The sequence below is a fragment of the Geotrypetes seraphini genome, chromosome 3, assembly GCF_902459505.1.
Source record: "Geotrypetes seraphini chromosome 3, aGeoSer1.1, whole genome shotgun sequence".
Taxonomy (NCBI): domain Eukaryota; kingdom Metazoa; phylum Chordata; class Amphibia; order Gymnophiona; family Dermophiidae; genus Geotrypetes; species Geotrypetes seraphini.
The window spans coordinates 87,112,628-87,126,038 of NC_047086.1; the positions used below are offsets into that span (position 1 = coordinate 87,112,628).

Genomic DNA, 13,411 nt, shown 5'->3' on the forward strand with positions numbered 1-13,411 from the left:
AAGGTAAGGGGGAGGAAGGGAGGGGAGCTGCTGAAAGACATCTAGTAATCCTTGCAGGCTTGACTGTGCAGGGAATTATTTTTGTAAAATCATGTTTTGTTATGTGACTGGCATTATCTAGACTTTAATTTCTATGAATGAATAGAATGAAAATGATATAAAATTACTTGCTTGCGGGGACCGCGTGTTCCGGCTCACACAAGGAAGGAGGGGGTGAAAGGGAAAAAGTTTCTCTTCCTTGGAAATAGATTCTGAAGTGACCTCATCAAAGAAGACCAGCACTAAATGTACAAGAAATCCCTTAAACAATGTCAAAAGAGCCCAAAATAGAAAACTGCTACTGCCTTGAGACTCCATTATTGAAGGAATCAACTTGAAATCACAGAAGAGACAGGAAAAGGTTAAATGCCTCATGGAATCCTCAGGTACAAAACTCAAACCAAATTGTGAATGAAATCAGAGCAGACAGTAAGAATTATAAAATTGATGTCATTATCCATCTGGAAAAAAAGGCGTACTAGAAATAATGCCTCAGCAATACAATTTTCAGAAGTTCTATTTGCTCATGGTAAGGGAGAAGAGAGACTGCTAGAGATGGTGGGGGGACTGATAGAAGATATGAAAGAAGGGTGTTAGAAAGGAACAGATGGTAAAGGAGGGAGGGAAGGGTGGTGGTGGAAAGGAATAGAACAGACATTGAAAGAGGGTAGAGAGGAACAGACCCTGAAAGGAAATGTGGAAGGCAGAGTGGGGAGAAGACGCTGGAAGGGAAGAAGACAGATGCCAGACTATGAGGGAGCGGAGGGAAGAAAATGGGTGCTGGACGGGGACGGTGACGGGGCAGTGAATGGGATGGCAGTGGCGGTGACGGGGCGGTGAAAGGGATGGCGGTGACGGTGACGGGGCGGTGAAAGGAACGGCGGTGACGGGGCGGTGCAGAGGATGGTGGGCCGGGGACGGTGCAGTGACGGGGACAGATTTTTTCCCCGTGTCATTCTCTAGATCACATATTCCTTTGGTTCTAGATTTAGTGTAAAATGTATACTGGGTTCAAGTAAAGTTGCCAACTTTTAGACAGAGAAATACCAGACACCTACCTCCCTTTTCAAGTCCTTTGCCACACTTATTATTGCACCTTCTCCCACTCTGCTCTTCTACAAACGACTGTCCATACTAGGCTCGTCATTTCAGAGGGAAAACATGACAAACGTATGTTCTATGATTATTTTACAAATCGTGTCTGATGTTATCACAAACTAAAATTATGCTGAAGTTTTGACATCTCGTCAGTAAGGTCAATACACAATCCCTCCACTGGAAAGCATTATGCTCAAAACTTCAAAATCTCACTCAGAACCAAAAGCACTAACTCCCAGGATTTGAAGAGCAACAACCTATCTGTGAAATTACAGCACTGTAAATATTACACTGGGTCTTAAAACCAAAATAAGACAGCTAACAAGGTCTCTACACAGAAACTATGTGCTGGCCAAATTATTATGGATTTTATAACATAAGTTGTTTTTCTTTAAAATGACTCAGATATTTCATTGCAAAATATAGAAAAGTGTAAAATTTAACAACAAAACATTATTTCTACAGTCCAGGATGAATATTTATTGACCCAGGATAATCTTTCTTCATCATGGCTTTTGTGAGCAACAGCTTTCTCAAGGGACACGCCTTCAAACTTGCTCTAAGCTAAAGAGTTGACGATGAACAGTTCTAACACTTGCTGCCACTGCATGTTCTCTCTACTACTGCAAGCACTGGGAATTTGCTTTCCTGTTCTGCAGACACATGTTGACCAATATTCGTTCATACCTGGAACTGGACAAGGGTTTGTGACAATGGGCAGATATTCTTCTTGGCGACAGAATTTCACCTCTTGGCAACTTTTTTCGACAGATACTCACAAACTGTGGTGAAATGTTCAGCTTCCAAGCAATTTCCTTCTGCATTAAGGATGTTTCCCCACAAGAACACAAATCTGACCCTTCCTTCTTTGCACTGATACCACAATTCTTAGCCATTACTAGAATCACATGATCAAGTTTTAATATTATAAAAATAAAAACTCTTGTTAATTACTAGAAGAGGTTTGTTTGAAACTACCTTTGAATACCAAGGACCTCTTATCTGGCACAAACTGCCAACATACCTAAGACAACCCAACACTTACCTCGACTTCAGAAATTGTATATACAGTAATCAACATCCTATCCCTAACAATCACAAGATCGAATTAGAAATGTAACATCGACCTTGACTTACTATTTTTTGTAAACAACATAGATTACTTGTAGAGAATTCCCTGATGCACAAAACTACCTACCGCGTGTTTTCCGATACGATCCATGTAAATTTGTAAAACCCCATGCAAAATATCCAAGCGATTGATGCAATAACATCGCTTGGCTATTTAGCATTGGGTTTTACCGATCCTAAAACTCAATTGCTCTAGACCTGTCAGTAACACAGTTACCGACAAGTCTGCCTGGGTTTTTTTTTCATTTTTTTTTTTCCAATGACACAGATATTTTGAATGTATTACAAATGCAAAATATCTGTCCCATAAAGAAAAAAAATGAAGTCCTACCCTCAAACTCCCCCCAAAATGGCAGCAGGGATTCCAGCTCCCTTCTGCCATGAAGAAACTCCCTCCCTGTGCATCCTCTGCTCCCTCCTGCCACAAAGGAACTCCCTCCCCCCAAAAAAAGGCAGGAGGGATGCCCATTCCCTCCTACCACGAAGGCGCCCACTCCCTCCTCCTCAAAAAAAGGAGGGAGGGATGCCCACTCGCTCCTGCCATGAAGGCGCCACTCCCCCTCCAGGCCCCCTGCCCCGTACGTTAAAAGTTGGGAGCAGGAGGTACTGAAAACACCTCCTGCTCCTTCTTCCTTGACGATGACACTGGGCCGTAGGCCACTCCCTGGTGTATCATGTGATGCATGGGGAGGGGCCTAAGGCATCTGAGCCAATCAAAGACTTCTTTAGGAAGGAGCCTAAGGAAGTCCCTGATTGGCAGAAAACTAAGAACTGAGCATGCCTATGTTGGGCAGGAAGGCACTCACGCATGTGCAGAGTAGTCAGTCGCAAACTTTTCTTAAGTTCTTAAAGTGCCGGTGTACTTGTACAGCTGTCTGTACTGGGGCTCCATGGATGACATCACCCACATGTGAGAATATGCTGCCTGCTTGTCCTGGGATAAACGTAGTTTAGAAACATAGAAACATAGAAACAGACGGCAGATAAGGGCCATGGCCCATCTAGTCTGCCCACCCCAATGACCCTCCCCTACCTTTCTCTGTGAATAGATCCCACGTGTCTATCCCATTTGGCCTTAAAATCAGGCACGCTGCTGGTCTCAATAACCTGAAGTGGAAGACTATTCCAGCGATCAACCACCCTTTCAGTGAAAAAGAATTTCCTGGTGTCCCCGTGCAGATTCCCGCCCCTGATTTTCCACAGATGCCCCCTTGTTGCCGTGGGACCCTTGAAAAAGAAGATATCTTCTTCCACCTCGATCCTTCATTCCTTCGAAACATGTTTTGAAATATTCCTCTAATTTTAAAAGCTCTCTGCTCTACTTTTAAAGGGTAATGAAAAGGCAAAAATAAAAAACCCCAAGCTATTGCCTCAGCACTTAATATAGGGCCTGATATACTAAGGATAAAGAAAGAACAAACTTGCTACATCTGGTTCTATATTAGAAATTATCTGGAACAGCTCTTATCAGGATCTTAATTTAACATTTTGAATCTCATGCACAAGCCAATTAGGGTAAGTCAGGCTCCAGGACAATTTTTCACAATGTAAGTTAGGAAGAGTGGAAAGGTTTCATGACAAACCTGAACAAGCTTATATAGGTTTTGACTTACTGCACTCTTGAAAAGATGCCAGTCACCAAAATTCATGCTCATTTCCTTCTTCAGTTCTTCTGTGTTACACTGAACTAAAACACGACCATTTATGTTTGCCTGTATAACAGAGAAAAACAGCACTTTAACAAAGAAACAGAAACATGACGGCAGATAAAGGCCAAATGGCCCATCTAGTTTGCCCATCCACAGTAACCATTATCTCTTCCTCTTTCTAAGAGATACCACGTGCCTATCCCAGGCTTTTTGAATTCACAGGGGAGAGTGTAGTACAGTGGTTAAAGCTACAGCCTCAGCACCCTGAGGTTTTGGGTTCAAACCAACGCTGCTCCTTGTGACCCTGGGCAAGTCACTTAAATCCCCCCATTGCCCCAGGTACATTAGATAGATTTTGAGCCTGCCGGGACAGACAGGGAAAACTGCTTGAGTACCTGAATAAATGCATGTAAACTGTTCTGAGTTTTCCTGGGAGAATGGTATAGAAAATTGAATGAATGGATGAATAAATAAATAACCATTTGCCAACACCTTTGGACAATGTTCAAGCTCTAAGAATCATAGAAACCCAGAAGATTACAGCAGACAAGGACCAAAAAAATCTATTTTGCTTGCCCATTTTTCCTTACTTGTATAATATCACGGACCTTCATAGATTTGTGCTTATTCTTTGCTCTTAAATTTTGATAACTGTCTTGTCTCAAGCAGTCCAGTTCCATGAAGACAATATTTTCTAGGATAATTTGAGCTTTTCAGCCTCATACCAGCATTTTCTTTCCATTGAAAAACAGCTGACTTTTCCGTATTATTCAAACTTTTGAGGTATAATAAACTGAATGTTTCTATTATACTCACCATTTCTCCTCTGGCACCCTCTCTTTCTCTGTCCATTCCTTATCTCCTTAGACTTTTCATTCCCTCTTCCAACCCCTCATTTGCTTCTCTACTTCTTCCCTCTCTTTCTTCTTCTAACCCCTCAATCTCTGTTCTGCTTCTTCTTTCCATGTCTACAATTATTTCTCTGCCTCTCCATCTCTCTGTCCCCTCCTATGCCTCTCTCCTTCATCTATTCCAACTCAATTACTTTAATGGACAAGTATAGGAGCTTCAGATTTTTAAGAAGCTTTGTCTACTATCTACTCTCAGAAACATGATGGCAGATAAAGACCAAATGGCCCATCCAGTCTGCCCATCTGCAGTAACCATTATCTTTTCTGCTTTCTAAGAGATACCATGTGCCTATCCCAGGCTTTCTTGAATTCACAGTCTGTCTCCACCACCTCTTCCGGGACACTATTCCATGCTTCTACCAACCTTTCTGTATAAAAGTATTTCCTTAGATTACTCCTGAGCCTATTACGTCTTAACATTAAGTAGAATGTACAAGAACAGAGAAACCAGAATCAGTATGCTTCACCTTTCGTATAGTTGTTGTATACTGAGCTAACATACTCTGATCCAGTCCTTCAATTTGTTTCAGTTTCTCACATACAGCATCCACATTCATTGCACTCAATGCGACTCCAAGTGGTCCAGCTGTGTTTGTAGTATTTCCCTGTAAAATTTATAAAGAAATTAATAGTTCTTTGAGGAAAACAGAATACAGCACAAAGATAAACCAAGTGATCCCTGCTTTCTCCAAATCGACTGATGCTTAGAACTATTAGAATTCATCGTCATAAGAACCATTTCTAATTCAAAATGAAGTTACACAAGGTCTACTTCTCTCATTACAATTTCTACTTGATAGCATAGATTATTTATTTATTTAAACAATTATATTTGAATGAAGGACGAGTCATAGAAAAGAAGAATTTGCATTATAAAGTTTTCCATGGTAGCATAAAGTTCTGCAGCATTAGTCATTAGTGATACAAACATTAAGGATATCTCTTTAAAAAATATTATACACTGCCCTCTCTGTGAAATCAACATTAAGATACTTTTACAATAAAGCCAAGTAAAATATCATAACATTTTTAACAACTAGTATCTACGAGGAACCTTCAATAATTTATCTACCTGAGTATGAAAGAAAGTAGGAAGTTGAAACAAGTCTGTGCATGTTGTGACATGTCTCAAAATTACTTATGTAGAGTCCTTGTGTGAATCAAGTAAGAAACTGCTAGATTTGGAACACCGTTCAGTGATAAAATGTCTCACAAAAGAAGGAAAAAAGCCAAAGGAGAACCATGAATGCATGGCTGCAATTTATGTTGAGTCTGCCCCATCATCCAACAAAGTAAAATTTTGGAGTAAGCAGTTTAAGTGGGGTGGAGAGTCCATTGATTCTCACATTGGATGGCCTGTGGAAGTAACTTCCATAGAAATGTTTAAGAAAGTCGAGGATTTCATTTCATCAGATGAATTAAGGTTTCCCGAAGAGCTGAAGATATGGGCATCTTGGCAGGTACAATTTGGAAAATAATTTATGAAAAGTTGGGCATGTCCAAGATTAGTGCAAGATGGGTTCCAAGAATGCCAACTTCATGTTAGAAAGCCACGAGGCTCCAGTGCTGTCAGGAGAACTTGCAGATGCTCCATTAAGACCAAGTGAATTTTTTTTTAATTGTATGGTGACTGGAGATGAGACTTGGGTCTATTAAAGAGATCCTGAGTTTAAAATGGAATCAATGCAGTGGAAGCACAAGTCATCCTCCATCCCCCAAAAGTTCAAGAGAAAAAAAATCTGCAGGCAAAGTCATGGCAACTGTCTTCTGGGATGATGAAGGACTTTAGCTTCTGGAGTTCATGCCACATAAGACAACCATAACTAGGGAGAGTTAAGCCAACACAATGATCGCTTTGTGGGAGTTAATCAAGGAGAAAAGACAAGGAAAACTCACAGCAGGTGTGCTGCTTCTTCACAACAATCACAGACTGCCTTCTGAGAATGTGGGCTTCAGCAGCTGAACCATCCACCCTACCCTGACATGGCTCCCTTAGATTATATCCTGTTACAAGTTTTGAAGAAATCTCTCTGTGGACGGTAGTTTTCAGGTGATGAAGATGCCAAGGAAGCCGTGACATCCTGATCTGAAGGTCAAACAGAAGAATTCTTTTCAAAGAGGTTAAAATAATTGCAGAAAAAGTAGATGAAGTGTATGAAGCAATCAAGGCTCTATATTGAAAAATAAAACAAAAATTTTTTGAAAACTTTTCTATCATAGATAGATTATTGAACGCCCATCATAAGTCTCTAATGCCATCAGGAAAAAATGAATAAGGACACATACTTCAGTTAAGCTCAAAGGAACAACAAACAACAACAACAAAAAAAACCCAACCTAAAACCCTCAGTTTATTTTAAAAGTGAAAAAGATCAAATTCACCACAAATCTCTTGGCAGGTTATTGTACAATGCCAAAATAATGACAGAATAGATCTACCTGCCGAGATAATTTCTGGACCACTCTCCTAATTGGAACTGTTAACAGCCAGCCAGTCAGCCCAGGCTAGAGTGCAGAGGTCTAACAATCACTTACCATTTTAAAACCTAAAATGCTTACATAAAAATTTTAAAATGAGGGAGGAAGAGACATCACTGCTCATGCTGGCCACTTAGGTCTTGGGCTCTGCTGGACCTGGCCTTTTTTTTTTTTTTTTTGCAATTATTAGTCGTTTAATCTCTGCTTTCTTCATCCTGCAACATAGCAACCAAAAAGCAAACAAGATGCTAGGAATTATTTTAAAAGGGATAGTTAACAAGACTAAGAATGTTATTATGCTTCTTCATCGCTCCATGGTGCTTGCTCTGCTACTGAAAGCCTATGCTTTTTTCACCATCACGAACTGTGAAGTGGAACTCTAGATTATCTAGAGCTATTTCATGAGTTCTGGTGACCCCCAGTGTAAAGGGTATTACAGTAATCCAAACTAATGATCAAAGGGCCTTCATTCTCAAGCAAAGAGATGACCATTCCATTTTTTATTGTATAATATATAAAGTTGTATTTTATATTATATAATTTATATTGTAAACTGCTTTAATACTCTTTAATATTGTTCTATTGGAAGATAAAGTAGTCTCCCGATATGCAAAGGATTGCTGACAACAGCTTCTGCATCAAGAAGATGTCCCAGTAGTATGCACCGTTGAGCTTAACTCCAGGATCAATAAATAACAGATCTGTGAAACTGAGTTTTAAGATTGTGACTGAGACCATGACTGACTGGTTGAAGGTTGGGCAGGTCCATAGTAGGCTTTTGGCATTAATCTCACGCTTCAGTGTTGTTGAAGGCACATACAGGCGATCATTCAGTGTTCTAATCTGTGGAGCTACTATAAATATCTTTTCATCTGTAAACTAACCCCCTCTTCTACAAAGCCGCACAGTAACGGCCCCGAAGCCCATAGAGATTTAAAGGGCTTCGGGGCTGTTGCTACGCGGCTTTGTAGAAGAGGGGGTAAATGAAGCATCTTGCACCATTTCAGGCGTGTGTCTTTGTTATGTAAAGTTTAACTCTTGGGCACAAGCTTTTTAAGATAGGATGATTCATGATGATCTGAAATTCAAGTAACAGTTGTCTGGCCTATTCCTGCTTTTCTTGTTATTTGGCAAGTTGTTTGGCGTATTTGTGGCATGTCTTCCTGGCTCAGTACAAGATCACATACAATGTCAATAGATGCTCTTGTGTGTGAATCGAGCACGGTCACTCACTGCCTGGCTTACGATCCACAATGCCCATTGCTTGGATCTTACATAGCAGCACATCAAGGCTGGTTTTGTTCCAACCCTTCTGTGGGAACTCTCTCAACAATTGTTGACTGTCCACCAGGAAAGATAGGGAAAAACACTTGAGTACCTGAATGTAAACCACTTAAGTGATATATAAATATTAAAAAATAAAAATAAAATAAAAAGACTGCTGTAATCTTTTAGCAGTACCAAGTTCTTTATCAAAATTTGTCTTCTGCAGTGAAAACCATTTTGATACAGAAACTGTTTACAAACTATCAACTGCTTTGCATGTATCCCATAGCAACAATTCATTTTCACAAGGTAGTGTTGTGGTGCGGTGGGAAATATTTACATTTTACATCAACATCATTCAGGACATGACATACTAAATTTCATAAGAATCGGCCAAGTTCTGTGGAAGATACCGCAAAAACATTTTGGGGTGGATTTTTTTTTCTGGTTTACACTGTATGTATGTTGCTTAAAACACTGGTGCTGAAAAGATTGGTGCATAGCATGATTCTATAAAACTGCCTCTGGAGTTGGGTGCAGTTTACAGAATCGCGTGTAGTGCCCTTCCACACGACTAACATTTAGGTGAAGACTTTTATGCCAATGAAAACCAGGCCTAAATGCCTACGCCTAAGTTGTGTGCTGATTGGATGCATTCTATAAAAGTACACCTAACTTTTAGGAATGCCCATGATCCACCTATGTTCCTCCCCTGGCCATACCCTCTTTTGAGATCCACACACTAGAATTTACGCACACCACTTTATAGAAAATAAGCTTATAACTCGTATCAAAACCTATATTACGCACTTAACTCTGTTTAGAAAATAGCTTTTTAGTGAGTATCATAAGAACATAAGAATATCCTTACCGAGTCAAACCAATGATCCATCTAGCCCAATAGCCTGTCCTCACAGTGGCCAATCCAGGTCACTAATACCTGACAAAAACTCAAATATTAGCAACATTCCATGCTACCGATCCAGAGCAAGCAGTGGCTTCCCCCATGTCTGTCTCAATAACATACTATGGACTCTACCTCCATGAAATTGTCCAAATCTATGTTAACCGCTCATACCACAACCTCTGGCAATACATTCCAGAGCTCAACTATTCTCTGAGTAAAAAAATATTTTGTCCTATTAAAAAGTATTTAAAAGTATTTCCCTGTAACTTCATGGAATGTTCTCTAGCCTTTATAATTTTTGATGGCGTAAAAAAATCGATTTGCTTGTACCTGTTCTACACCACTCAGTATTTTGTAGACTTCAATCATATCTCCCCTCAGCTGTCTTTTCCAAGCTGAAGAGCCCTAACCTTTTTAGTCTTTCCTCATACGAGAGGCATTCATCCCGTTTATCATCTTGCCGGCTCATCTTTGAATCTTTTCTATTTCCGCTATATCTTTCTTAAGATAAGGTAACCAGAATTGAGTGCAATACTCCAGGTGAGGTTGCACCATGGAGCGATGAAGAAGCATAATAACATTCTTAGTCTTGTTAACTATCCCTTTTAAAATAATTCCTAGCATCTTGTTTGCTTTCTGGCTGCCGCCACACATTGGATGGAAGATTTCAACATATTGTCTAATGACACCCAGATCTTTTTCATAGGTGCTGACCCCAAGGTGGACCCTAGCATCTGGTAACTATGATTTGGATTATTCTTCCCAATGTGCATAACTTTGCATTTGCCACAAAAAAACAGGAAGGAATGGAATGAAATATAGTTTCAAGTTTGAAGTTTATTTAAAATTTCTTATACTGCCCAATCAGCCTTCTAGGCAGTGCACAAATTTGTAAAAACAAAGGACAAACTTTAACTAAAATACAAGTTTGAAGTGACAATACGTCACCAAACTATAACTATAAAAACTTTTAAAAACAATTAAAAACACAAACAAACAAGAACATAAGGTAAAAGGCAAGAACTACATTAGGCAAAGTAAAAGAAAACAATTAAGGAAAAAACAAGCGGGAGGGCTGCTATTAAACTCAATAGTATTTTCGCTCAAATGCCCTTAAAAGGACAGTTAGGCCTCAAAGGCATCAAGGAAGAGAAATATAGTGGCATGCAACATGGCTAGCTATGCAGAGAAATCTTCCAAGGGGAGAGGACTACCAGCCTTGGAGGAAAGGCACAGCGAAGGACTCACCTGGTATAGTCAGGAAGGCCGAAAACAAAAAGAAGATCCAACAAATCTGCGTGAAAATTCGATAAACCGAGGACAAAGAAAGGAACTGCAGACAGGTGTACATGATACAGGCAAAATTTATTATGAACAAATTGTTGCGTACAAATAAACCACTTGTAATTTGGGTCCCGTCCCATATTGCAACAAATGGTTTATTTGTACACAAACTTTTTTGACTGCAGAAATTTTTTAAAAAGTTAAGACATAAAAAATGAGAAAAGATACTGCCCTAAACTGCCCCAATGTGCCCTAAACTTAACTTGATGTGACTCCATTTTAGCACATGAAAATTCATATAATTCCAGGGTATTACCAAAACAAATTAGTTAACTGGGGAAAGAAGCAGCCACATTATTTGTCCAACATTCTGAAAGGGCATATCTTTATTATCTGTCCTGTAGGAAGGACCCAGATAACGCAGCTCCTTTATGGGAAGCCATCCAACCTACAGGCTCTCACAACCCTCATATGAGATGAGAGACTTAAGCTGCACGCTCTCCATAGCTCCAGTACAGGCTGTAAAGCAAGGTACAGTCGGACTCCACCTAAGTGGAAGTCGGTTAAGTGCACGCTTCGGTTATCCGCAGCCTACTACCATGGTCCCCTTTTTTACATTAAAGTCAATAGATGTAAACTCCGGATAATTGCAAATCGGATAAACACACAATCTGCTTAAGCGTACTGATGTTATAGGTCCCACCTCTATTCGTTCACGTTATATTCACTCTGGTTAAAAGCAATCACGTTCTCATGTTGATGGTCCACGTGTTTCAGATCAGCAGTCTAGGCCTGGCCAGATGTTTGAACTTTTGAAACTGCACCATGGCGTCTTGTGGAGAAAAACCTTTGTCTTTGGCTGAATGTGTCCACCACGCTGGACAAAAGTCATTGTCTTTGGCTAAACGTGTCGATGTCTTAAAGAGACTTGACTAAAGGGAGAGTCAGGTTGCCATTGCAAAACATTACAGCATTCATCCTAGCCAGATTTCTCGGATTCACAAAAAAAAAAAACAAGCCATATTGAAGACTGGCAAAACAACAGCAATCCTACCAGGAAATGGAAAAGAATTGGGAAGGCTGGAGACTTTGAACAGGCGTTACTGCGATGGTTTGCTGAAGCTAGAGGTTGTAAACTGCCAATCAGTGGGCCTCTGCTGATGGAGAAAGCAGCACAGCTATCTGAAGAACTGGACGTAGAAGACTTCAAAGCAACAAACGAATGGCTGGAGAGGCAGAAGGTTCTCCCCTTTGGCTGGCTGACGCTGTCAGTGTTCTTCCCTTCCATGATTAGTCAGCTCAAGGTGCAGCCTTTAGTCTTTGTGAGCACTCTGAAGGTTGGTAGGCGGTTCTATTGTACTGTGCATGCAGTGGCACTGAGGCACAGAGTTTCAATCCTAGTGCGCATACGCTAACTAAGGGTTTTATTATTATAGATGTCTGATTTGCCCTGTGCAAAAAAAAATACTAATTCACTAACTGCTCCAAAGTTCTCAGTTTAACATAATGAGACGGCATTTCCTTTTAAGTAAAGCATTGTATGTATTCAAACTTTCCCCCAGATTGGACCCCCAACAACTTTATAATATGTACAAGTCAGAAAAGCCCTACAGCCTGAATTTTGAAGGAACAAGATGTAAGCACAGTTTTAGAAGTTATTTTACAGATGACAGAACATCCCCTGTGTCTCCAGAAGATGAAGGGGCTTTGTTTTCTTGATGAATTAGGGCAGTGTTCTTCAACCAGTGCCGGTCCACAGAAATTTCCTGCCGGTCCACAGGGATAGCACGTGCATCAGGCCCAAAACAGAGTTCTTCAACCACCAGTCCACGGTGCGATCGATGTGGCGTTATCTTTGAGCCAGCTCCCTCTTCCTCACTGCTTCGGTGCACAAAGCTACGGGCCGTGGCTCCTATGGGCATCCTGCGCCTGAACCGGAAGCCTTCTCTCTGACGTTGCAATGTCAGAGGGAAGGCTTCTAGATGAGGCACGGGACGTGCAAGGTGCAATTAGTACTATTATGGGGCCGGGGTCTGGGGTGGAGATTGGGTAGAGATGGGCGGGGTCTGACCTACGACTTAGCCCAGTGTTCTTCAACTGCCGGTCCACGGACCGATACCGGTCCACAGATTAATTCTTTTATTTCTGCCGGTCCATAGGTGTAAAAAGGTTGAAAAACACTGAATTAGGGCATTAGTATAAACCATAAGTATGCAAACAGATTTCTACATGTCAGCTTGGGACATCACATCAAGGACAGCTAATGCTGATCTTACATTTGAGATGAACTTCTCATGGTGTTTGCATCCCATTGGTACCCTTTAAACACACCACACATTCCAGATGACAGCAGCGGCATAATAAGGGGGAAAAAAACAACTCTACATACAGTATTAATGATACAAAAGGACAGGAACAAAATAGCAGACCTTGAATAACCAGAGTTATTAGTGCTCAGTAATCTATGCTATTTCTTCATCAGGCTTTTTGATGCATTGTTAGTGAACTGCAGTTAAAATGACTATGATAACATTACTAATCAAGAAGCAATGAGATGCGAGAGTTTCACACCACGTGACTACTCATTTACCAGAGAGGGGTCCGTGGGTGAAGAAACACCCTCAGCAGCATCTTCCTTGATAACATCC

The 13,411-nt window shown here is 40.6% G+C and overlaps 1 protein-coding gene across 4 annotated transcripts in view; it reads right to left on the reverse strand.

Moving 5' to 3' along the window:
* The window catches only part of KIDINS220 (kinase D interacting substrate 220), a 306,588-nt gene that overhangs the window by 10,491 nt on the left and 282,686 nt on the right, over positions 1 to 13,411 (reverse strand). For all 4 annotated transcript variants that reach the window (XM_033937373.1, XM_033937372.1, XM_033937370.1 and 1 more), the window contains 2 exons: positions 5,296 to 5,433; positions 3,882 to 3,980 (listed from right to left, as the gene is read on the reverse strand). In XM_033937373.1, coding sequence (XP_033793264.1) covers positions 3,882 to 3,980; positions 5,296 to 5,433 — 237 coding nt within the window. The remainder of the gene's footprint in view (positions 1 to 3,881; positions 3,981 to 5,295; positions 5,434 to 13,411) is intronic.